Here is a 24831-nt window from a genome sequence, read left to right as displayed (position 1 = left end):
AAAAATAGGAAAAATGTTTAAAGCATCAATAATTTAAAAAAAAAAAACTAAATAGGTCTGAAAACAGAGTTCGTAATTTAGTGTCTGACACAAGGAATATTTGAGACCGTGCACTTGGTCAACTGTTGGTTCAGTGTCTTCTAGATTTTAGTTTGGAAGCCCGGCGCATCATCATTGTAACGCGGTTTTCGCCCTTTCTTTTTCACATTTTCAGGTCAGCGTTTTCGTCCGTGTTCAAACCTCCTTCTTTGTTTTTTTTATTCCTTTTACACACTCGCATATCTCATATTTCCCAACAAAACAAAAATCCTGAACTAACTACATATCAAAAATATTAAACAAATCTTTTACATCGTTCATTTATATATAACTCATACCACTTAAATAGGAGTTTACAAGAATTATTCATCAATAAAATATCGGTTTTATATACATGAATATTAACTTTAAAGAATTTAAATGAATAACATTCAATTTTTTTTTTTGTGGGAGATGTTTTTACACAACTTTGTTTATATCTCTACCGTTTATATATATAGCATTGATTCCATAGATTTATTTTTCTTTCAGTCATAAATGGTTGTTACAAGAATATTTCACACTGACTCGACAGGGTTGTTATGAGACGCAGGTAAAAAGCTCGTATTATTCAATCCTCTTCTGCTTCTCAACTTCTCTTACCTTCTTTCGTTCATCCATTTGAAACTCAAGTCTCTAATACTCTATTTGTGTGCTGTTTGTTATCAAAATTTGACGGACAATACACAGTTAATTAATTTATTTCATGCGCATTATTGATATCATATCATGTCATACATTTTAAAAATACACACTTGAATTGTTTGAACTTGCAACATTCTTCTTCGACTAATATTTCCTTGACACGATGCATATTGAAGTTGTCAACGTTTTTGTTGTTTGGTTGGAGGTTCAGAAGAAGAAGGCGCGGAGTTGATCGAAAAGGTTGAAGACGATGGCGAAGAAGAGGAACAAAGAATGGGAGCAGCATTATTAGTTGCAGTGTGAGGAGGAAGCAATTGGAAGGGAGTTGAAGAGGGTTGCAATGACGGTGGACGATTTGTGAGGTAACCTAATTCCCCTGAGAGACGAACTTTTTCTGGAAAATTGAGCTTGGCTTTGGTTCCTTTGAATCTGAGAGCTGCTTCGTCGTAAGCAAGTGCAGCAGCCTCCGCGGTGGGAAAAGTTCCGAGCCAAACTCTGGCTGCTTTCTTCGGGTCGCGAATCTCCGCGGCCCACTTCCCCCACGGTCGCTGTCGCACTCCTCTGTACTGTCTTTTTGCGTTTCCTTCGCACACAGCCACATCACCAGTCATGAATTTCACCAAACACCTTGCGAGCATCTTTCGTTGTGCACACGCAAGTCACATTCACGTATATACTACTTTTAATAACTTAACACTATAATCACTTCCAGGGTCGTAAGTGGTTTTTCATTGACTCCACACTTTTTGTTTTACATACATTAGCTACAATTCTTTCTCAAAGCCTATTTTATAATATCTTAATTTATTTTTATAATGTTTTAATTTATCTCTTACACTTTGTCTTATAAAACTTATATTTTAATGGATATTTTATTTGATAGTTAGCAGAAAGATATATTTTTGGTTTTATATTTAAATTCTTAAATTTTACATTAATTATTTCAAAGTGCTTTAGTGGAATAAAACTATATGACTCTTTCAATAATGACTTTAATTTTTCAAAATAAAAATTACTAGTTTTGGTATCCAAATAATTCAAGACAAAGTTAATAATGTGTGTATAGACATGTCACATTTAACAACTATTATGAGATGGTATATAACATGGCCTTGTCTGGATTCTCTAGAATTATGTTATACGACTTATTAATTTTATGTAGTTCTAAAATTTATAAGAATCGAATTTAACCGAAAAAAAAAATAAAAATTGAAGGACTAAAACTAAATCCTATCATGTAAGAAAGGTATGTAATAAAGTGGTATCTTCTTTATCTGTGGGCAAACAAAGTTGTGTAATTTCAGCTCCACACACAACGTATTATATAAGAGGGCACAAGTTATTTCATTTTTTTTTATCAATATCTTAGGTGCAAGATGTGTGTAAGACATGTGTAGATGAGTTCAAATCTGGACACAACTTCTTCACTTCTGTTATTAATGAAAAATTTAGCTTACAAAAAAAAAAAAATTCTTTATCTTTGAGCAAACAAAAAACCTTGTCATTTTTTTGTGAACATTAATTTTCATATATTATTTTCTTTTATACACACTTTTACAAAAATGTTTTTCTCTCTTCCTTTTCTTTATTTGGTGAGTATGCTTTATAAAGAATATGACTATGATTTTAGTAAATTTTGATGTAAAATTGAAATTAGTTTATGTTTCAAATTTTGATATAGTTAGTCTTCAAATGAATAAATATAGTTCTTTTAATCCAATTGCGTTAAGTTTTTTTAACATGTTAAACGACATTTCAAACTATAACATTTGAATTATTTATACCGTTTGACATTTTTAAACTCAAATGTTAGTTTGAAACACTATTTAACACGTAAAAATAGATTTAATGTTGTTGGATTAACAACAGTATATTTATTTATTTTTTAAGTTTGAAAATCAAAATAAATTTAAATTTTATGTCAAAGTTTAAGGACTTCAAATATATTTAACTCTAAAAAATATAAAAACTGCAAAGGAGTACATAAAATGAACATTATATGTTCTGAATTTTAATTATTGTATAACTAATTATTTTACATCATTTTAACCTACAAAACGTAATTCAGAAGAGGTAGTTAAACCCTCACTTGAATTTGTTACATTATATCAGTTTATAATTTGCCACTAAGTGTCTTTACTAATTGTTAACACAAGACTTTTGGCAATATTAAGGTTATTTTGTTATCTAAGTAAAAAAAAAATTAAACTATCATTTTATGGTAAAAAAGAAGAAGAAAAGAGAGAAATTTAAATGGTTTTATCTCTCTTTTGTTAACAACATAGGAATGCAAGACATTTTAGGGCGCAAGAGAGTGAGAAAAATGAGTCACACCTGTCCATAAAGTACTCCTTTCTTTTAGTCTTATTAGATCTTTATTTTCCTTACCTTTATTAAATATACAATTGTAGTACAACTTACATTCACATTCTATAATTAAGCTGTATTGAAGCTGGCGTTTTAAAAGTTTTTTTCTTCATTTACGCTAAAAAAAAAAAAACTACTTTTATATTTAATTTCAAAACTAAATAACCACATTGATAATAACCACACACATCGACAACTTCAATGTTCTAATTAACTCAGCTTTTCCACACTACGATGTAATCTTTAAACTAGATTCTATTATAAATACACTATAACATCGTACTTATCCACATGTTGTTTAGTATATACACACAAATAACACACAATTCTTTGTATTTGTTCATTGACTACCAAATAATACACACACCACAATAAATCTTCAACTGTCATAACTCATTTACCTATCTCATTCTATACTACTTATACGTCCTGGAATATATTTTTCATAGCTATTAGCATATGTTTAGAATGAAGGAATGAAAGAACAATTTTAGTTTTTATTAAAATCAAGTTTTTTCACTATTTCTTTCTTTTCAACCAATCATACCATTATTTTGGAAAAAGAAAAAGAAAAATATATAAGAAATTATCAATTTTCATCATTATCTAAAACTGTGTATACTAATAACATTATAGTAAATAAAAAACAACTTTAATCATTTCAATATTGTATTTCTTTTACGCTTGCATCATCTGTTGAAAAAAGAGTTTCCTTTACTTCTTTCTTTCTCTTTCTATAGTTCACATCATTAACATTTTATTAAACATGATTATAATTAACAGAGATGGTATTTTGTCAACAGTTATATATACAATTCTTGATATGGTTACTTTACTTGAAAAAATATATAATAAAGGGTGTATCTATAGTTAAATAATGTAAAAAAAAAAAGCATTAAAACAATAGTAAATTAAGAGTAATGTGAGTATAAAGAAAGGAAGAGTTGTTAAGTATCCTGGATCCTATATAATTAAAAGGTGTAAAGAGGAATCTTTTTATGCAATTTTTCCATGAGTGCATGGGAAACAAGATTGAGAAAAACCATGAACAAAACATTGGTGCAAACAAAACAACATTCATGTATGCAGGAACCTTAACTCGCAGGAGCACACGATGATTTTTAGAGACAAATCAAGAAACCCTAAAGATTGCTATCTTTGGCTACACAAGGTAATAACACAGTATATCTTTTTCTGGTTTCACCAAAGATAGAGAGAGAAGAACACAACAGGGGAACATAATAGTTGTTCCTGCATCAAGTGATGAACCCTATATTCTAATTCCCAATATTCCCTGGTTCTTAATTACTCCTCAAATCAATTACGAAAGCAAGAAAAAGACAGAAAAATGTGTTGTATATATAATATATATGATGATGGCGCAGGGAGGAACATACCTTGGAGTTGTGGTGGATGTGATGGTTCGTCGGAATTACTGTGAACAGCAGTGGAGTGAGAGAGTGTTGTTGGATCTTTTGGCGGTGGATTGCCACCAATAACTTCAACAAGAGCTGATACCACAGCTGAAACGTCTTGCTTAGACCGAGAAAAATAGAACGGAAACGCTTTTTCTTCTTCTTCTTCTTCTTCTTCTTCCTGAAGTGGCCTCTTTCCATGTTTTGGATCCACTTTTGCAACTCAGATATCGATCACGTGAAAGGTACGATGAAGTATTTGGGTGAATGGAAGGTGAAGGCGATGGTGGAAAAGGGTGAAGAAACGGAAGTAGAAGGAGGAGTGAAGAAGAAGCTAGGGTTTTTAAATGAATATGAAATTTTGAGGACTATAAATCAACCCAAGAAAGAGGAACTCAAAAGTCTTCTTCTGCCTCCTTTTCTTTATTTTTTGTTCGTTTACTTTTTGAAACAATTCTTCAATTTCTTAAATTCCTTTTCCTTTCGTGTTTGTCTTTTTCTAAGAGACTAATAATACTTTTATTACTTACTACCAACTTATTATACAATAATCTTGTTACTTTGATTTCATGTACATTGATTTTCGGAGGTATGTATTTGTGGATATATATTATTTGAATTAAATTTAATTTTAGTGGATAATTTTTATATTAATTAACCATGACTACTAATATAAGTGATTCTTAATTCTTTAATATCATTATGAATGTAAGGATGTTATACGTATGTTTCATTCATCATGTACTTATTTTATTTTATATTATTAAAATATTTTTTTGTTTATTAGATGATTTACAAAAGCTTTGCCGTTATTTTTATATTTGGTCTTCTTTTATATAATATAATATATATATATATATATATATATATATATATATATATAATTCTTCATTTTCTTTCTCACTTGTTTGAGGCTTTCAACGTCAATCAAGTTTCAACATTTTTGTGTAATTTTTTTAGACTTGCATGTGAATTTAAAAAATTAGTTGGACTATTTATAGAGCATATAGTCTAGGTTCCTTTTTAATATTTTTTATTTTTGTTTAATTTTTGTATGTAAAAATGTTTAACTATCGATTTCAAATATTCACGTTATAATATCATTTAGTATTTCATTTTAAAATTTATGTAATTATAATTTTTTCTTTGAAATTTGACATTTAATAATTTTAAGGTTATATTACATCATAGAGTGTCCAATAAAAAATACATTATTATAAGACAAATAAAATATTTATTTATAGATATACATTTATTAAGGGTGTTTATAGTGTGATTTGATATCATATATATCGATCAACTTTATCATTTCTACCTAGTGTTGAATTTAGACTCACTTTAAATTCTAAATATCTCTCGATCCTTCCCATAAAAATTTGAATAATGGTATTAAATTCGATGATTTGTTCTATGACTGTAAGGCCCACTAAATTCCTTTTTCCTTTTCTGCCCTAAATTAAAAGGGTTGCCCTAATGTAATGGGCCTAAGGGTTGGCCCAATGGGGATTCAGACCCTAATCTGCCCTAATTCCATTCTTTCATTCACTTTTCAGAAAACACATTCCTCCTTGTCTCCTTTGAGCAGCCGCAACTCTCTGCTAGGGTTAGTCGTCAACCTTCTTCAAGCTAACTCAAGTCAGGTTTTCGCTCCACGTAAGTCACTCCTAAGCTCATGATTCCCCTTTTCTAGGCCTATTTCCGTTTTTACCGTTAGGGTTTGGTAGTAACTCGTTCCTTTTTCTGTTTTACCATTTGTTTCAACGCTTTGGCCATCCTTAGGACAATCGTGCTCACTGTGTGCGTGTCGGAGTGTTCCGCTAGCTTATTTTCCAGGTACGGGAGGCTAGGGTTCGCCCTTTCTTTTGTGTTGTGCTAATTGTGCTACTGTTTCATCATTTTAATATGCTTGGTGTGTTGATGCGAACCTATGTATGGTAGTATTGAGCCATTTGTGACCTGTTGAGTGTTTGTGCACGAGAGAACAGTGATGAGCATTGGTTTTCTCCCCCAAGCGAGCATGTCTCGCCTAGGCGAGATCAACAGGGGCTCACCCAAGCTGCTTCACACGAGCGGTCACTTAAGTGACCCACGTTGCTCCTGAGCGAGCGAGCATCTCGCCCAAGCGAGAGGGGTCTCGCCTAAGCAAGATCCCGCGTGAGGCTATTGTTCCCCTCTTCGAGCCCTCACCTAGGCGAAGGGGGCTCGCCTGAGCGAGACCCTTCAGCCTGAGCGAGGAGCTGGGCGAGGCAGTGTGATGTGTGATTGTTTCCTCGAATCTTGAATGGTTAATGCTTGCTTGGATTTGAGTATTGTGTTAAATGCATGAGACAAATAAAGATGCATGAGTAATGTGATTCATGAATTGTGAATAATGGGTTTGGCATGAACTTAGCATGTGATCTTAATGAGGAGGTTGATATTAAAGTGGCATGGTAACGAGATGAGTTGGAATGGTATATTCATGGATGGAGTATGAGGAATTGGTATGGATTGATCTGGAACGTGAAGGGGATTGGTTATAAAGATTGATATAGTGTGTGTGTGTGTGTGTGTGTGTATATATATATATATATATATATATATATATGCATGATAGTTCTTTCTTGATTGAATGAACATGATTGGTCGATGGTCAGTGCATAAATCCTTGAGATCTCTAGGTGGGATCTCGGGGTCGTGCTTCAGTGGTCGGGACGTAATTCCATGGCCCCTCTTAGTGGGTGTCCATGGTGGTGCCCCATCTATATGGTCTGGTAAGGATTCAAGGTAAGGTTGCATCCTGACACTCTAAGGAGTCAGTTAGTCTCACTTAGAGCGGACTAACCCTTGTGGTGAGAGTAGCAGGAGGCCTGAAACTCATTAAGGGTTAACCTTGTGCGTGAGGGATTGATTCCTCGTAACACTTGTAACACATAGCTCAAGGGTGAGCAGCTCGGGGGTGAGCAGAGGTATCCACCACAAGTGCAAGCATCCGCCGAATCCGACCAAATTATATGTATCCGGATGAGTCGAGTCAGGGTCTAGTGTATTGCTTGAGAAAGTCATAACATGTTGGATGATTTATAAATATTGCTTGAATTGGGTGATAGTATGTGACTGCATGACAAATTGATTTCTACTCTAGCTTACCCTACTATTTGTTGTTGTATGTTCTGTGGTGTGGTCTTTTCTTTTGCAATGATCATCAACTTGTTGATGGGAGCAGAGGTGAGAACTCCCCGAAATAATCAGGGTGATGGAGGTTCCATTGCATAGTCCGCTTGGATTGGATCCGTATCTTGATGGGTTTTCTTTTCGGGCTATGGCCCATGTATTAGTTTACTGTTCTAATTTTCCTTTGGGGTTTTCGGTTGAATGTTGTAACTGGTTACTTTTGGCATCATGGTGTACCTAGGACTGTAGGGGTTGTGTTTAAGACTTCAGGACTGCGCTGTTATACTATTTGTGCGTGACGTTTCTTTAATTATGCTTATTAATTAAATGGGACATCACAATAACAAACTCAAAATGGAGACAAGTATATCCCTTATTATAATAATCCAAACAAAGTCGACAATTTAACTTATGACAAACTCAAATGGAGATGTATATATCCCTTACAATAATAATCCAACAATAGTTAGGGTAGTGTCTTGATATAAATAGGTGTAGCAAGCACATTTCGTCTCGTTATAATAATAACTTTTGATAAAACCTAATTCACACTTGAAGAAAATATTGGTAAAAGTTTTACATCAAGTATGAAAAAATGAATAACATATTAAAAAACAAAAACTCATAGATAGTGATCCATAAATACTAAGTTGGTTTTTATTTGAAAGTGATTATTAGAACATACATAAAAAATATCATTACAGGTCATATATATCTAAACTCAATCATATTAATTAGAACATAGAGCGAATTTAATTAAAACAGAACTAGAAATACATCAAAAAATTTGGAGACTAATGAAAGACCATTAAAATTAACCTAAACACAAATCAAAATATAATCCGGTGAAGATAATAATAACATTTTCAACTTAAAGCCAATAAAAAAGTGAAATTTACTTATAGAATAAAAAAATTACCAACAGGAATACTTTTGGAGTAAAAAAAGAAATTACTCTAAATCGAATTTTGATCCAATACTAAAGTTATATATACTTAATTACCTACTAGATGATAGGATTTGTGTGATGAAATAAATGAGAAATTACTTAATATTAGAGATGCGTTGGGAAGAAAAAGCTAAAGAGAGAGGGTTGCATGAAAAAAAATAAAGAAAGAAGGAAAAGGAAAAGCGACGTATGAACCTTAGAATTTTTATTTAATATAAAATTTAAAAGTAAACCTAGTCAATGTTTTGTAATTTTAATTGATTTTTTTATCATAAGTTTAAAAAAAATTCACAAAAAATCTATATAAAATTTTTAAATAAAAAGCCATACTATGCCATTATTATAACTAGTATACTTTCAGTTTTAGTTCATATCCATAAATAAATTATATAACCTTACCCTTAGAAAGTAGAATATAAATTTATTATCATGCTTTGATAATTATGAATATAATATAAGTACAATAAAATAAAACTCCATAATAAATTTTAATAGATATATTTGTGTATGTTTAGAAAAAGTTTTAAAGAGATAATGGTTCTTATGAAATGAAATAGAAAATTTTATTTATAGTTAAAAATTTTTATGAATAAAATAATTGAATGAAATTCTTAAAAACCATTATTACTCTTAAACTATTTTCTAGGTCTTTAAATAAATTATAAAAAAAAGGATAATATATGTATCTAAAAGATAAAAAAAATATATCATTTTTTAAAAAAAAAAAACTATAAAAAGTAAAATATTTTGTTTAAAATAAAAGAATAACACTTAATGATTATTGTTTCTTTCCAACATATTATTGATTCGGATGAAATTGAAATTGATTTTAATTTCTTTAAATGTGTCAAAAAGTCTAGTTTTTGACTTCAAACTCAAACCATATCATAACACCATTGTGTTTAACTTAACTTAAGCTAAAGCTTGAATGTGGATAATTAATAAAAATGCGAATGTGAGGTCCTCATTCTCAAATTGATACTTATATTCAATTTTATGCATTAAATCAATATATACTAGTCTCACCTTGATTTTACATGCATACATTTTCTACTCATATCACTTTATGTCATCTTTGGATTAAGTTAACAAGCCTAGGAGTGTTATAATAAAGAATTTGAAAAACATCATGTCTTTTTGGTAGTTGTTTGTATGTTTTTTTGTGTGAATGGATATCTTTTGGTATGTTTTTCTTTTGTTTTGTCTTTCATTTGTATTTCCATACCTATGTTTTATAAATGTATAAAAGTTGGAGTGCTTCTAATATTGTTTTAATTTTTATATTCTTTATTATTGATAAAATAAAATAAAGCCATAATATTATATATATTAAAGCTAAAACATTTCGAATGTGTTTTTTTTTCCTTTTGTTTAATTCCATTAATGTTTATCACTTTTTGTCACACCTCACACTAATGTCTACTCCTCTTTTCAATGTTTGAAACTAAAAACTGATAACAATCCACATTTATAACTAAAAACAACAATGCATCAACCCATTTTTAAACACAAGTTCGAAAGTCAAAACCAGTTTTATCATCTCATTAACATCGATCACGTGATGAAACAACGTAAGTCAAAACTATATCAATTATGTCGTTCCATTGTTTGACATATTGCTAACGATTCCTAAACTCCTACTCTCAATTATTTAATTATAGATGTCCTAAAACATGGCAACTTAGAGTGCAAGTTCAAAAAAATATTAAAGTAAAATATATGATTATATGAAAATTTGAGCATGTATAATTCATTTGCGATATAAAACTTAAGAAAAAAAGTTGTTTTTTTACTATATGTAATTTCAAATTGATAAATTAATTCTTAAATTAAGAAAATGTGATAATAAAAACATACTAATAAATATTAAATGTAAATATAAAAACAATTCAACTATATATTTTTAAAAGAGGAAAAAGTAATTCGTCAATATAAGAATGCAATAATCAAAATCAAATTTGACAAAATATATAACACACCTTTTCCACAGATAAATTATAAATTAGTGTGGATTTGGAGTATTAAAACTGATAGTAAGGCCGCATAATTACATGTGATTAGGTTTATTTTATTAATTGTGATAAGGATCGATTTAGTTTTATTATGTACATAATTGATATTCATTTTTCTTACCAATCTAATAAGAAAATTACCACAATTTAAATTAGTAAAAGAAAATAGTTTAAAACATTACTCCAAATTGAAACAACAATCATCGTTATTATTGAAAAAATAACATTTAAAACATTACTTAAATGTGAGTTAGACAAAGAAAAACAAACTATTAAAATATAAAAAATTAAAAGAGATTTTACTAAGACAAAATATATTTTAGTAATGGTGCTAATCAATATTAACTTGTTATATTTCTTTTATAACGGATTATTTTTGTGCATATTTGTAAGAAAAAGATTTATCCACGTTTCTATAAATAAAGGAAGTAAAATTTGGTTAAAATAAACTTATGCTATAATTGGAGTTAGTTAACCAATGTGAGGTCATATTGCTTTTTACAAAATCAAATATGGCTACGTTTCGGAAACGAACTAATAGAGGATAACTTTTATAGAAAAGAACTAATAGAGGATAACTTTTATAGAAAAAGCAACCATAATTCTCTTAGTTTTTAGTTTTATAATTTATTTTTCTTTTAATATACATTCTTTTTTCTTTCTTTACTAAATCAAATAGTTTTTACGTATCTCATTTGATTATTTTTATTTTTCTTTAACATTTTTATTTATTATTATTTTTTACATAAAAATATTTAACTCTTAATTTTATGTGTTTAATTGCATAAACCCTTCATTTAATAGGTAATATGCAAAAAAAAAAACTTATTTATTTTCTTTGATACTTAATTTTTGTTTTAAATATGCAAAATATTTTCCATCTTATAATATCCTTAATTATACATTGATTTTTCTTTGTATAATTTTGTTCAATGGTGTATCAAATTGTGTCTATGATACATATTCGACCAGTTTTAATGTTTTTTAACATTTTTATTTATTGTTTATTTTTATCATGTAGAAAACTGATTAGATGATTTTTATATAATTATGTTTATTTTTAACTCTTTCTCATCAATATAATTTTATCATTGCAATTGTATAAAGACGATTCATTTATTGTAGTATAATGATTTAATATCATTGTCATGAATTTGTTTATCATCATCCAACATAGATTGAAGTTCAACAAATGAGATATCAGTGTTAAGTTTAAATTGTTATTAGTTTAATTCTTATCCTTTATACAATTTCATTCGAGGTGTATTATAAAAGTTATTAATGTATAAAAAAATATTTCATTATAATTTAGAAAAAAGAAAGAGACATTTAAAATATTTTAAAATTTGAATATGTGTTTTCTTTTTATAATTTTTAAAAAATATTTTTTAACTTTATAATCCTTTTTGTCATACTATGTAAAATTAATAAATATTTTGTTGTGATAAAATTTTATTTATATATAATTGTGTAATACTTCATGTAATTTTTTCACTTTTATCTAATTTTATTTAATATTCTAATTTAAAATTTATACAATTATAATATTTTTTTAAAAATAATTGGCACTAAAAAAATGAAAATATGTCCATTTTATATTTAATTTGATTATATCATATTTTCTTTACTATAATTTTTTTATAAAGGTTAATTAATTAATATTAAAACACTAAAAAGAATATATACAAATATACCCTATACTCGGACAAAAACTTCAAACTAAAACCACGGGTATGAGATAGAGAATTCAATACATTTAGATGAATATGGTCACCACCGTTTTGTTGTAGGCATCCCTTTAGGAGTGTATCTTTTCCCAATAACAAGAACTGCAATCTTGAAGATGAAAGGTGCATCCTAGATCTAATTCTTACAGAGGATAGTTTACATAACATAACCTAGAAGGCTCGTCAACAATGAGTAAAGTAAACTCACTTTCTATTTCTTACTACTTCCATATTTTTAAATTCGTTCATTAAAAAATAAATATATTTAATATGCTTCGAACATATAATGAGAAATTTGAGTTACTCTCTGTACAAGAGTAGATTTTTTGGGAGCCGAATTAACCCGAAAAGGCCCCCAAAAACATGAAAGGATGGAACACTGTCGAACTCATCTTCAATCGTTAATCAACATTAACAATTAGAACAAAGCATGAGTTCTCTGCCCTTGAGCCCTTTTTTCGATTGAAGATACCGAAAATGGAACGGCGTGGAAATTGCACAATATCAATGAATAGAAAATTTGTAAATGTACAGACTTTACATTACTAGACACTCGGTTGGATACTTCTGCTCCGCACGTAAGTTAAAAATTGAGTAGGTAATTCAGCTAGAAGTGCTTGAACTACTGAAATTTCTCCACCTGCAGTAGGGAAGAAGTTTGCAAGAGATTGCTAAGTTCGACACCATTTATGAAAAAGTAGTCATGATTTGCAAACAAACTGATACCTACTTTGAACGTCACGAAATGGAACAAACTGGACTATATCACGTGAAGCAACGCGACCAGATGAATTTTCAAGCCTTTCTCCTTTGTCCGCATCTAAAATCTGAGACATTCAACAAAACTACATAAAGCTCTGCAGTGGCATACCAGACACAGCTCAAACTGTTATAAAGTGCTACATGTTATATAGTGTATATACCTCCATTTCTTTGAAATCAGCTCCTCCAACACCAACAATAAGGATTGATAATGGTAGATCCGATGCTTTAACGAGAGCATCTTTTGTTTCTTGGAGATCTGTCACTACTCCATCCTGGAAGGTTATTAAATAAATTTCAGTACAGGCATTAGAAAAGGCTAGTTGACGGAAAAATCTGGAAATGTAAAAGGTTCTCAGGAGGCAAATTTTCTAGGTGTGCGGAACGCGAATATTGGTATGCGTCAGCTATTAACACAAAGGAAAATTATATTTTAACCCTCTTTTTTTTACCCACTTTTAACCAATTGCTTTAAGTTTTTTGACCCACTTTGTACTAGGAAAAAAATACGATGTGGGTCACAGTGGAATCGATATTCCCTGTGCAGTGATTAAGTTTTTAAAATGTGAAGTGCCTCGTGAACTTAATTACGAGTTAATGCACCCTTTCTCAGTTTACACAATTTCTCACTCTCATGAGTGGAATCGCCATTCCACCTACCAAAAATTATAACTAATACATTTTCACAGACAAAAAGCAATAGTAATGAAAACTGCATATTCCAACTCTTACTGTGATGATTAACAAGACAAAGTACTTTCTTCCGCCATTTGCTAAAGATTGGCTGGCAATCATTGCAGCATTGCTTATGACAGGTCCAAAAAGAGTTGGTCCTGCAAGAGAAACGTTAAGCAGGGCACTTGTGTATGCCTTCATGATTCCTTGGATGCCTTCCACCTGCAAAAAGACAGACTTATATTTATTATTAAACTATCTTAAGATGAAAACAAAAGCAAGATCAGATTTAACATTTCTACCTCACAATAATGGCTGCTTCCATTCAAATTGAAACAATGGGAGACAGGACCATCAATTGGTCGTGCTCCAAATCCCCATGTCGGAAATCGCTTGTCTGAATCATAATACTGTAAGACCTCCCCGACCTCCGAAATTGCCTGGAAAAGAATATCCGTACAATATGGATCAGTAACATATAAAGTTGTGAATCAAAACCAAGAATCATTCCTCACCCTCTGATATGCATTTGGTCGTCCTGAAGGATCGATATAATGCAAAGAATCTGGGAGGCGTGGATTTCCATTTGAAGCTGGTAAACAAGAGGAGTTAAGTCAATGAAAACACATAGCATCCACCGGCCAGAATATTAGATGAAAGTTTCCCATGTTAGAAATTTTAAAATTGAACCGGTCCTTGAACTAATGAAAGTAGAGGTTCAATTATATAACCATAGTTGAACAAGTAATAATTAAAAAATATGATTTTAATTTCAATACAATATTAAGCAATATTAAACACAAAATAGTATAATATTCATAAATTCGTGATATTGAGAATTAAACTTCTTATAAATTTCATAAAATACAATATTCAAAATTAAACATAAAATAAAATCAAATATGTAAGAAGACCTTTAAACTCAACACCACACAAAGCAAATATAAATAGAAACTAAAAAAATATAAATAATATAACTATCAACTATCAGCTGGATTAAAGTTGTATCAATCATACTAATATTGAGTTTTTTATTAAAATATAAAGCAAACAGATTATGCCTGGTTTTGAACAAGTTCTACCAGTTCTTTACAAGACTGGTTTTCAAGATTCAATAAGCAGGTTTGATGACTGATTCCAGGTTGACAACACAGCTCTACAGACCATACATAAAACTCTGCAGCACATCATTCACATTTTCACACATTTGTGATGACAATAACCTCGAACTCCAGAGGAGGTTTCAGTAAGAGGAGCCTTGGCGTTTCAAGCAAAAGCTTCCAAAAATGTTTTGGTCACATAGTGTCCTTCATGCTTATAAAAGAATTCTATCTCACGTTCTTCAAAATAAATCATCTTATGAACACCTATATGGTACTTATCCTGATCTTAGTACTCTCTGGGTGTTAGGAAGCATGTCTTACGGTAGCATGTTGCAGTCTCAAGGAAGCAAGTTTGACACAAGCTAGAAAGGGTACATTTTCAGGATTTTTAGGATGACACAAGGATTTGTCCTAGTTGATACTCTCACAAGGGAAACCTTGATCGTATGTAATGCCATCACAAGTGTCAACATTTTTTAACTCATTGTCATCACAGGTAACAATACTCCTCTTGTACCAACTCTTATGCAGCAGCTTAATTTAGAGTTTTCTCTCAGGAATTACGTGATTTGGATAATTTTCTTAGAATTGAAGCTGGTTATCAGCAGTTAAAGTACATTTAGGATATAATCTCTAAGACTATTTTATGCAGACATATATACAGAACATTAATTACGCCACTTGTTACAACCCAGAATATAATTTATCAGACACAATATATACCTGTAAAATCAACAGCCACCATGAAGTTCAATTCAAATCCCCCAGCCAAGTAATCCAAGAAAGAATATTGAACACTTTCAGCATATTTGTCCACGTATAACCGGCCCTTTAACATCTGCATTAGAGTTAAACTTTCAGGAAAATAAAGAGGAAATAGTGATTGAAATGAACTTATTTTAATATATTAAAACCTTGTTATGAGAATTATGACCAGCAGCAGCAGACAAATATAAATTTCCTCCTTGGCCACTGGAATAAAGCTTCTCCAGCTCCATCAAAGATATCTGCACTTTTCTGATAAAACAAGAATAAACAACCCTAATATTCATTTTATCCTGGGAATAGATTTAAGGGACAAAGAACAAACAGCTGAAAAAGTTAACTGTTCATTACCCCATCAAATCATGTTTGCCATTGCTGTTAAAATTATAGCACTCCATTATCAAAGGACTTTCCTGTATACAGTAAAAATGAGAATGAGATAGGCTCCAGTACGACAGCAGCATGTCTATACCAGAGTTCAAAAAAGAACCCCAAATAAAAGATAAAATATGTGATGAAGCAGGGGCAAATTTCCTTATGTTAACAATAAATGGATAATGACCCTTTTTGTGCAACCATAAGGTTGTAGGACTCGGGCTTGTTGGTCACTTCCCATTCAATATTGGTGGACATCTCAAGCATCGGGCAGCCCTTATGACAACAACGTATGCATGCTTTCAATGGACTTTAGTTGTATACCAGCAGCATACCTTCATTACAAATTAACACTAACTAAAACCCAACACTATATGTAGAGAGAGATATAGAAATTATTTGTGGTCGAATCCCTATGTGCATTACACATACACACACACATTGTATAGAGATGGGTTCAAGCCCATACATAAAATACATTTAACACTCGCCCGCAATTGAAGCATATAAATCATATGCACAAAGTTCGTTACATATGTAATCAGTTCTAGTATAATGCAATTGTTTTGGTGAAGACATTTGTCAACTGATCACTCAAATTAACAAATTGAATAGTAATGTCTCCACCTAAAATCTTTGCTCTTATGAAGTTACAATCAATCTTGATATGTTTGGTCCTCATATGAAAAATTGGATTTGAGACAATATTAAAGTTGGCTTGATTTTCATAAATGAGAGTCATCGATGTAACCTCCCCAAATCTCAATTCTTTAAGCAATTATTTGAGCCAAATAAACTCACCGGTGGCAAAAGCCATAGCTTTGCACTCTACTTCTGCACTATATCATGCCACTCAATTCTACTTCATGTTTTTTAGGAAATCAAGTTTTCACCAATAAAGACACAATATTTGAAAGTGGATCTCCTCTTAGTAGGAGAGTCTGCCCAATCTACATATGAATATCCACAACTTGATTATTTTGTCCATATAACAAACATTTTCTTGGGGTTCCTTTAACGTACTTGAGAATGCAAATGATTGCATTCCAATGTTCTAGACATGAAAACTAAGAAACTGACTTGAGAATGCAAATGATTGCATTCCAATGTTCTAGACATGAAAACTAAGAAACTGACTTTTCACACCAACTACAAAGGAGATGTTTGGACGATTGATTGTGACGTAGTTCATTTTTCCAACTAGTCTCTTGTATCTTTTAAAAACAGAAAGTGGCTCACTTTGACTTGGTAGAAGTTTAGCATTTGGAGTCATAGGTGTGTCAATGAGTTTGGAATTCATTAGCCAAATCTCCTCTAAAATATCCAATGTATAAGTCCTTTGGAAAATTATAATTCCATTGGAAGATTGTGCTATCTCAATCTTCAAGAAGTATCTCAATCCTTAAACTTTAGGATTCTTTACCTACTTTATTATACCATACTCGTCTAAGCCATCACAAGGATGAACAATCGGCTCTGATAACACTATTAGGTTTTATATCGAGGGGAGACACCAAAGATTCAGTACTAATGAGTCATGAACAAGTCCATATAAGAGACCAGGACACAATTTTCAATCCAAAAATCTTAAGACAATGAGTTTATGGGTCCTTCTAATTATATACTAGTTATCTTACTATTTTTACCCGATGTCAGACTTGGACCCACCTTGAATCCTAACACTCCACAATATTTTCTTTCTGCTTGTAGCTTAGAATTGTCATTTTCCAAGTTGGTTTTTCGGCCTCCTTCATATTTCCTTACGATGGTCAACTATGTCCATTTTTCCTATTCAAGTGGAGTTTTTCTTCTCCTTTTATTTGACCTTGTCTTTGCGAATTGGAGTTCCCTCGATTGTACTAGATCATAGATGGACTATACTTGACCAAACATATTAGAATGAAGAAGAATATTGAGGATTTCTATATCACATTTGTTTACAGTCCTATTAATATTTAGTAAATGATTCTACCAAGTTTTATACCTTGCTTCCTATTTGTTGAATATTCAAGAACACTGGCTTCCATACTGGGTTGAGATCATTCTTTATAACTTCGGTTTTGCAAATTGGAATATGACCACCACCTTCCACAACTTTTGAAATCAATAAAAAGGGATCCTGTGGGACACATAAAAAAATTCTTGATTAATAATTGATGTTCCTCATAATGGCTAACAAAAAGTTAAAAAAGACAAACATACACATACACTTCTTGAGAAGAGATCCCTATATTCCAAATCACAACACCTGAGTGTCATCTCTATTGTTGTCTTTGAGCTAACACATTCCTCAGCATACACCAAGAGCTTTCCACAGTTTCGGGACTGGGTAGATGTGGTAAAATCTTCCGAGTGTAAATCTAATGTCATTGATCGATCAAACTTTGTAATTATCTGCATGGCAAAATTTGTTACTGTTGATGGATGCATTTGTTTGGGATGCTATTTAACTTCAGAAATCAATAGGACAGCACACTTTTAGTATACATTTCTTGGAACCAAAAGCTTTCAATATGTTTGGTACTTGCCCAATTAACTGGGGAGAAAAACAGCAAAAGCGCAAGATAGAGATTAGTTGTAAAAATATAGCTTTATTGAGTGTGTAATGAGTTTTCCTTTAGTTGCAGATATCCGTAAATAAAAACAGTCTCTACTTTACCTCAGATAATGCACAGGTTGCCTCACCTAGATGTTCCTGCTCTTCTAGCTTAAGCATCTGCATAAGACAGACAAACATTTATAATGTGAACTTACACCCTCATGCTTTATCAACATGTTATCACATCTAATGAACTAGCAAGTAAAAAGGTCCAGATACATAATTAATACACTTTCAGGGAAAGAACTTGCGAAGAATTTTTGCACAGCCTTGCAAGGAGATTGTGCATGATCAGAACCATTAGAAAAAATGTAAAATCTGGGTTCAGTTGTTATCTCCAGAGATGCACAATGAAGGCTGTGAGGAATCTAATTGTGTAAATAGTAGCAACCAAAAAAAATCTCATCCAATATGCAAAAATTTTACTGCCCTACCAAAATGTTTCAGAACTGTGAATTCACATATCCGTACGGAAAAGGTAGCAGTGCAGCATATAGCATGCAAGTTTTCCCTACAGAATAAAAACCTTGAACTAAAGAAAAGTGAATGTAGGAGTCTCTGAGGTAAAATAATGAAAATGTAACTGATACACCACATCATATAATAAGGCATAAAATACATTTGAAGTCTAAACAGTTGCATGTGAAATCTGAAGTCAGATGACAATAATAGCAATACTTTTATGTAATTTTCTTTAATTAAGTTAACACAAATAAGATTGCAAGATTCTCAGAATCATTGAGCCATTTCTAAGCAAGCAAAAAAAAAAACTCTCAGAAACAGGAAATGGTAGACTATTATCTAGTTTGATGGCAAAAATATATATTAGAACCATTATCTTACCAAGAAAAGAAGGAAAACTAAAATGTGCATGACATAAAAACACTATACCTTTACACTTGCATTGTGAAACTGAGTATCAACATCATACACACGAAACCTGTTATGAAAGAAATTTTATAAAACAGTTCCTGGTGAAACAGGCAAAATGTTCATGTGCCTTGTTCGAAGTAAAAATATCAACATTTAAACTTACACTAAATCCTGAACAGTCTCAAACTGATAAGTGAGAGTGTGTTTAGTAATCCATTTAGGATTTAATGAATTCAGAACTACTTCTGTCCGGCCAAGTTCCTTCAGGGCACCATTTTTTCCTCTTTCGTAAAGAACCAGCATTGGATCACTCTACAGAGATGAAGGGTCACACAATAATCATGCATTTGATTTATGAGAATATTAGCTATTAAAAGCATGACACTTTACTTAAAGGATCATAATCATTACATCCAAACAGACAATTGAAAATGACCTCGTTGATCCATGTAGTTTGTTTGTTGAATTACTTCAACAAGGTCTAGTTCAATATGCCTTCATCCTTTACAACCATGTAAGGATGCGTTACAGGCATACTTTCTTTTTGTCTGGAACAAAAATAAAGTTTAAGATTTCATTTTTAAGATATTCTGTCTCAGTCTTCATGCTCACTACAAATTATTTTGTCAAAAAAATTCACTTGTTAGTATTCTAGTAAGAGTTAGGGAAACGTTTTTACATCTTCTACATAAGAGAACCAACTTGCATTTAACCTGAATTTTCCTTTTGATATGAAAATTCTGTGGTGCGCACACGAATAAGGCCGATTCCCAAATACTAATTTTTTAACAAAAAGGCATATTTCAAATCTCAGTCTATGATTTTCTCATTCAAGAACGCATCTACTCATATGAATGAGTACACTCCATCACCTCTTTCAGCTAGATTTAGACCCTTCAGATGTTTCTCTTTCAAAAAGTAAGTTCTGATGACAGAATGATACGATACAACTAAAACACATGACATTACCCCTTCTCAGAATCCACAACAAAACAAACAAAGTCGCTGCTAGAGATGGCAATTCACCCCCAAAGAGCTACATGCTCCTCCCCTGATTTCTATAACTAAAATCAACTAATTATATCACTACTCTAGAACTTTCTTATTATCAATTTTTACAGTACGTGAATAACGAGGAGCGTGCAAGATAAATAGTTCAGAAACAAAACACGAATAAGCCGGTATGAAACTGAGATTAACATCAGCTAAGTAAGTAAGTAAGTAAATAAATAAATAGCTATAAAAGAAAATTACAAAAACAGATAAAGAAAATAACAATTGTAAAATTACAAAAGCAAAACTACCATCTCCTCACTTAAATCATCTCAATCGTCAATTGAGCATTGGAATTTCCAGAGACTATCCCTAACTGTATCAGAACCTCATTCATTAAAACAAAACAAAAAACAAAAACAAAAAAAAAAAAACTGCAATTCAAATGCATTCAAAGAGGTTGAGATTTGTGCAATGGCTAAAATGACAAACCTTGGAGACTATATCCCGATCACGCAAGCCAGAAGCAGAAAACGACAACTGCGAGAGAAAAGCGATTCAAAGAGCTACTCAAGTAGGTGCGAATTGAAGTACAGCGACTTAAGAGTGGCAAGAGAAAGAAGGAATAAAAAGTGAGAACCTCGATCTGAGAGAAGAGACCGTTATAACCGCGAGACCTGAGGAAGTTATCGACGGCGTCGTTGGGACCGCTGGCCGAGTTGAGGTGGTCGGAGGCGGTGCCGCCGACGGCCATTTTGCCGCCGGCGACGTCGGAGCAGCAGTTGCCCATGGACTGAAGTAAACGGGTAGTAGGTGACTGGAAAGACCGAAAAAAAAAGTGGAAATTGAAAGGAATACCGAGAAAAGAAACCTTAAGACCCGGAATATCCTATTATGTATCTACTCTGCACGTTACCAAATTATCTGTTCTTTTTCTTTTTTTCTCTCCTTACTCTTTGTGTACAAATTTATATATAACATTATCTAAATATTGGTGTGTTATTATTTTTTTTAATCTATTTTCAAATTAGTCATATTTTTAACATTAAAAATTTATTATTGAACATACTTATGATAGTTATACCTTTAAAAATAAAATGTTATCGATAAAACTTGTATATGTTTAAACTACTTTCAAACGAGTTCAAATTTTCTATTAATATTTTTTACTTTTTTAAATATATAATGTTAATATTTTAAATATTTTTTTAATATATTTTAAAATATCAAAATTAACAATAATCAGTATATCATAAAAGACACAATAAAAGAATAATACAAAAATCTTAACAAATAATCTATATTCCTGTCAAAACATCCACATACAACGAAGAAAAAGCTTCTATCAAACTCTTTTAATTACTTTAAACATTTATTTCACTTAGTTAAACTTATATAATAAAATAAATTATCTTTTTTATTTTCATTAAATGTATTGACTAATTTAATGATCACTTTTATTTAATCATATATAAACTTCGCAAATCTTTTGAGATGTCAAAAGTAATTTAAATAAATTAGTAACAATAATCAATTTAACGTTGACTTATGCTAACCTCGAAATAGGTATTTGCAGCTTTTCACCGTCTTTGTGTAATGTACAATTATTAACAATGATTATTTTCTTATGCACATGATTAGACTCCTTCCTGCTCTTATTTCTACCTGCTTATTACAAATTATTTTAAATATTTGTTTCAACAACTTTTAACAAATGAAACAAAAAAAACAATTAATATTTGAATGAAGTTTAGTTGTGTAATATTGTTTGACAAATTTGTTCTTATAAGTAAATGATATGACAGTGTTTATATCATCGTTCTTACATAATTATTGATGGTTAAGAAAAATATATTCTATTAATTATAAACTTAAGTTACTCGCTATTTTTTAACAGTGGTGAAAATAAAAATAAAATAGGATGTTTAAGGGTCTAAATTGTTAAAATAATAAAACCTATTGTATTATTTGTGTCTTTTTTTTCTACCTCTTTATCTTTTATTATGTAAATGAAATAGGTTAAATATCATTTTTTTAAATTTTCAGTGAAAATTAAAATTATATTTTTTAAATTTAGAACTAATTTAAATTTTTATTTTTATAAAATGTGTGAATTTAATCATTTTAATCAAATTTTATGAAGTTTATTTGTTAAGTTATAAATAAATATTAGTTAAATCAAGTTTCATTTTATAAAAGCTATTATGTCTCTAAAATATAGATTCTTTCTCCTTCTCTAACATCTTTTTAATTTTTTTTATTTGAAGATCGGATTCAAACGGTGAGGTCTACCTATCTAGCGGATGAGTTTGTTTAATAGAGTAAATTCATATTTTGCTCTCCTTATAGTCTTTTTGAGAAATTTTGATTGTTTGTTGAATTCTTAGAGTTGTATGTGTTGTCTAAGAACTTTAGATTGATCTTTGTTCAATTATAATTAGGATATAGTCATATCATTGATATGCGTTTTTTTTTGTACATATATTATTTTCTTGTTGAATAAGAGTACTTAGAGCATAAGAGATTTTTTAGTCTTGCTCTATAGTCATGTAAAGGAATTTGGATATTTAAATTTGTTGTGATTGTTGACTAAATTGAATGGTGAATTTCTTATTGATAGTGGTCAAGTTATATATATGACTTGGTTCTTCAATGTGAGTGATGATTCTAAATGATAAAATTGTTATATCAGTAAGTAAAGATAATGATATGTGTCAAGATAAATTAATTCTAATTTTTATTAAAATTTAAAGAATTAAAAATATATTTAATTTAAAGATCTAACATAAAATAATAAATATAAGTATATGCAATTAAAAAAAAGATAAGAATTTTTTTAATTTCTCCGTCTTAATCAAATTGATGTCAATCTAACTGAAATCAAGTTCGAAAGATAATAGGAAAATGAAGCATAATTTTATGAAAAAATTAAAATTTTTAAATTTTACATAAAATTTGAAAACTTTAGATAATCTAATTATTTTCATAAAGTTTTAATAAAATATTTTCAATTCTTTAGAAAAATAAATTGTCCCCCTAAATTTGCCTATCAATCCATTATTTTGAAACTTAACTTTGAATTGATAAAAAAAAAAAAAATAGAATACTTAGAAAGATTAAAATAAGATCTCAAGCCACAATCATGCCCAATAATGACCTTTCTCCATGTTTGTCCAAATTACGTTATTACATTATATTACGTGTTAAGCACGACTTCTAGCCGTTTGGCATGAATGAAATTATTTACTACGACGAAAAAATAAGATAAGTATATGGTTTATAAAATAAGATCAAGGATTAGGTTAAATATATTAACAATTTAAGCACAATTTTTCAAGCATGGTAAAATAATAAATCATATACTATAAACTTTGTTATAATTACTTTAAAAATAGATATTGATAAATAAATATTTTTACAGATAGAAATTAAAAATTTAAATATTTTACTTAAACAATATAATAGAAAGTAAAAACATTAAAAGATAAAGAAAAAGACAGTAGAAAGTTATGTATGTTTGCTTATCATTAATGATTTTATTTTAATTAATCATTTTTATAATTGTTATAATAATATGAAAATATTAATAATTAATATATTATTATTAACATTGATTAATTATATAGCGTAAATATATGTCAATATAAATAAAATGTTTACTATATAATTATTATTTTTACGTGATAGTAATAATACGGATATTTAGAAAATATATAGATAATACATAAATATGAATAAAATATTTATGATAAATGAATTATATTTTTATATAATTGCCTTGTATTTTTTATATTTATGATTAATGTTTTTTTCTTGTTTTTTTTTTTCATTTTTTATCTTTGTTAGTTTGTTTTCACGCCTTGAAAGCAGTTAATGACTAAAACACTTTTTGAGTAAGATCCTATGATTAAGTTAGTTCGATTTTCATTATTGTTACTCTCATGGAAAGTGAGTTTAACTCAAGCATTGTACTCACTGAGCTATATTCTTAAAGTGACATGACTTTGATTTTACACTAACGTTAAACTAAACGCGCAATTAATATTTATCCACGACATTCTTAAAAAGTTGCTCCTTTCGCCTTTTGTTTTAATTCATCCACGACATTCTTAAGAAATTGCTAAATAAATTCAACAACATTTGAACATGTTTTTTCTTTTAAGAAAACAATATTCTAACATGTTATTACAAAAATATTAAATATAATTTTAGTCTTTAATTTAAACGCAAAATTGACATTCATAGTTGTTTGAAATTTCAATATTATTTTGTTTTCAAACTTTATAAATAAATATAATTTTTTTAATTCAATTGCATTAGATTGGTTTGACGTAACCATA

General features: G+C 30.0%; 2 protein-coding genes and 1 long non-coding RNA gene across 3 annotated transcripts; 1 reads left to right on the top strand and 2 right to left on the bottom strand.

Moving 5' to 3' along the window:
* Window positions 1-646: 646 nt before the first annotated feature.
* On the bottom strand, window positions 647-5022 carry LOC114176190 (ethylene-responsive transcription factor ERF113-like). The gene is made up of 2 exons (XM_028061143.1): window positions 4488-5022; window positions 647-1361 (listed from the first exon to the last, which is right to left on the bottom strand). The coding sequence occupies exons 1-2, from the start codon at window positions 4704-4706 to the stop codon at window positions 903-905; spliced, it is 678 nt and encodes a 225-aa protein (XP_027916944.1). The 5' UTR covers window positions 4707-5022; the 3' UTR covers window positions 647-902.
* LOC114176191 lies at window positions 1629-4899 on the top strand. Its single transcript, XR_003602976.1, has 2 exons — window positions 1629-4261; window positions 4476-4899. It is a non-coding gene; the product is annotated as an uncharacterized LOC114176191 (long non-coding RNA).
* Window positions 5023-12416: 7394 nt separating the features above from the next.
* LOC114174901 (protein BONZAI 1-like) lies at window positions 12417-21401 on the bottom strand. Its single transcript, XM_028059635.1, has 16 exons — window positions 21132-21401; window positions 20984-21031; window positions 19662-19810; window positions 19517-19565; window positions 18686-18742; window positions 18235-18420; window positions 18011-18145; window positions 16003-16064; window positions 15801-15903; window positions 15610-15724; window positions 14299-14375; window positions 14086-14223; window positions 13841-14005; window positions 13270-13383; window positions 13077-13173; window positions 12417-12986 (listed from the first exon to the last, which is right to left on the bottom strand). The coding sequence occupies exons 1-16, from the start codon at window positions 21279-21281 to the stop codon at window positions 12892-12894; spliced, it is 1740 nt and encodes a 579-aa protein (XP_027915436.1). The 5' UTR covers window positions 21282-21401; the 3' UTR covers window positions 12417-12891.
* Window positions 21402-24831: the final 3430 nt, after the last annotated feature.

Source organism: Vigna unguiculata, chromosome 3, assembly GCF_004118075.2.
Source record: "Vigna unguiculata cultivar IT97K-499-35 chromosome 3, ASM411807v1, whole genome shotgun sequence".
NCBI classification, from domain to species: Eukaryota; Viridiplantae; Streptophyta; class Magnoliopsida; order Fabales; family Fabaceae; genus Vigna; species Vigna unguiculata.
The sequence above is the reverse complement of the archived record's forward strand: the minus strand, read 5'-3'. Positions and strand labels throughout refer to the sequence as shown.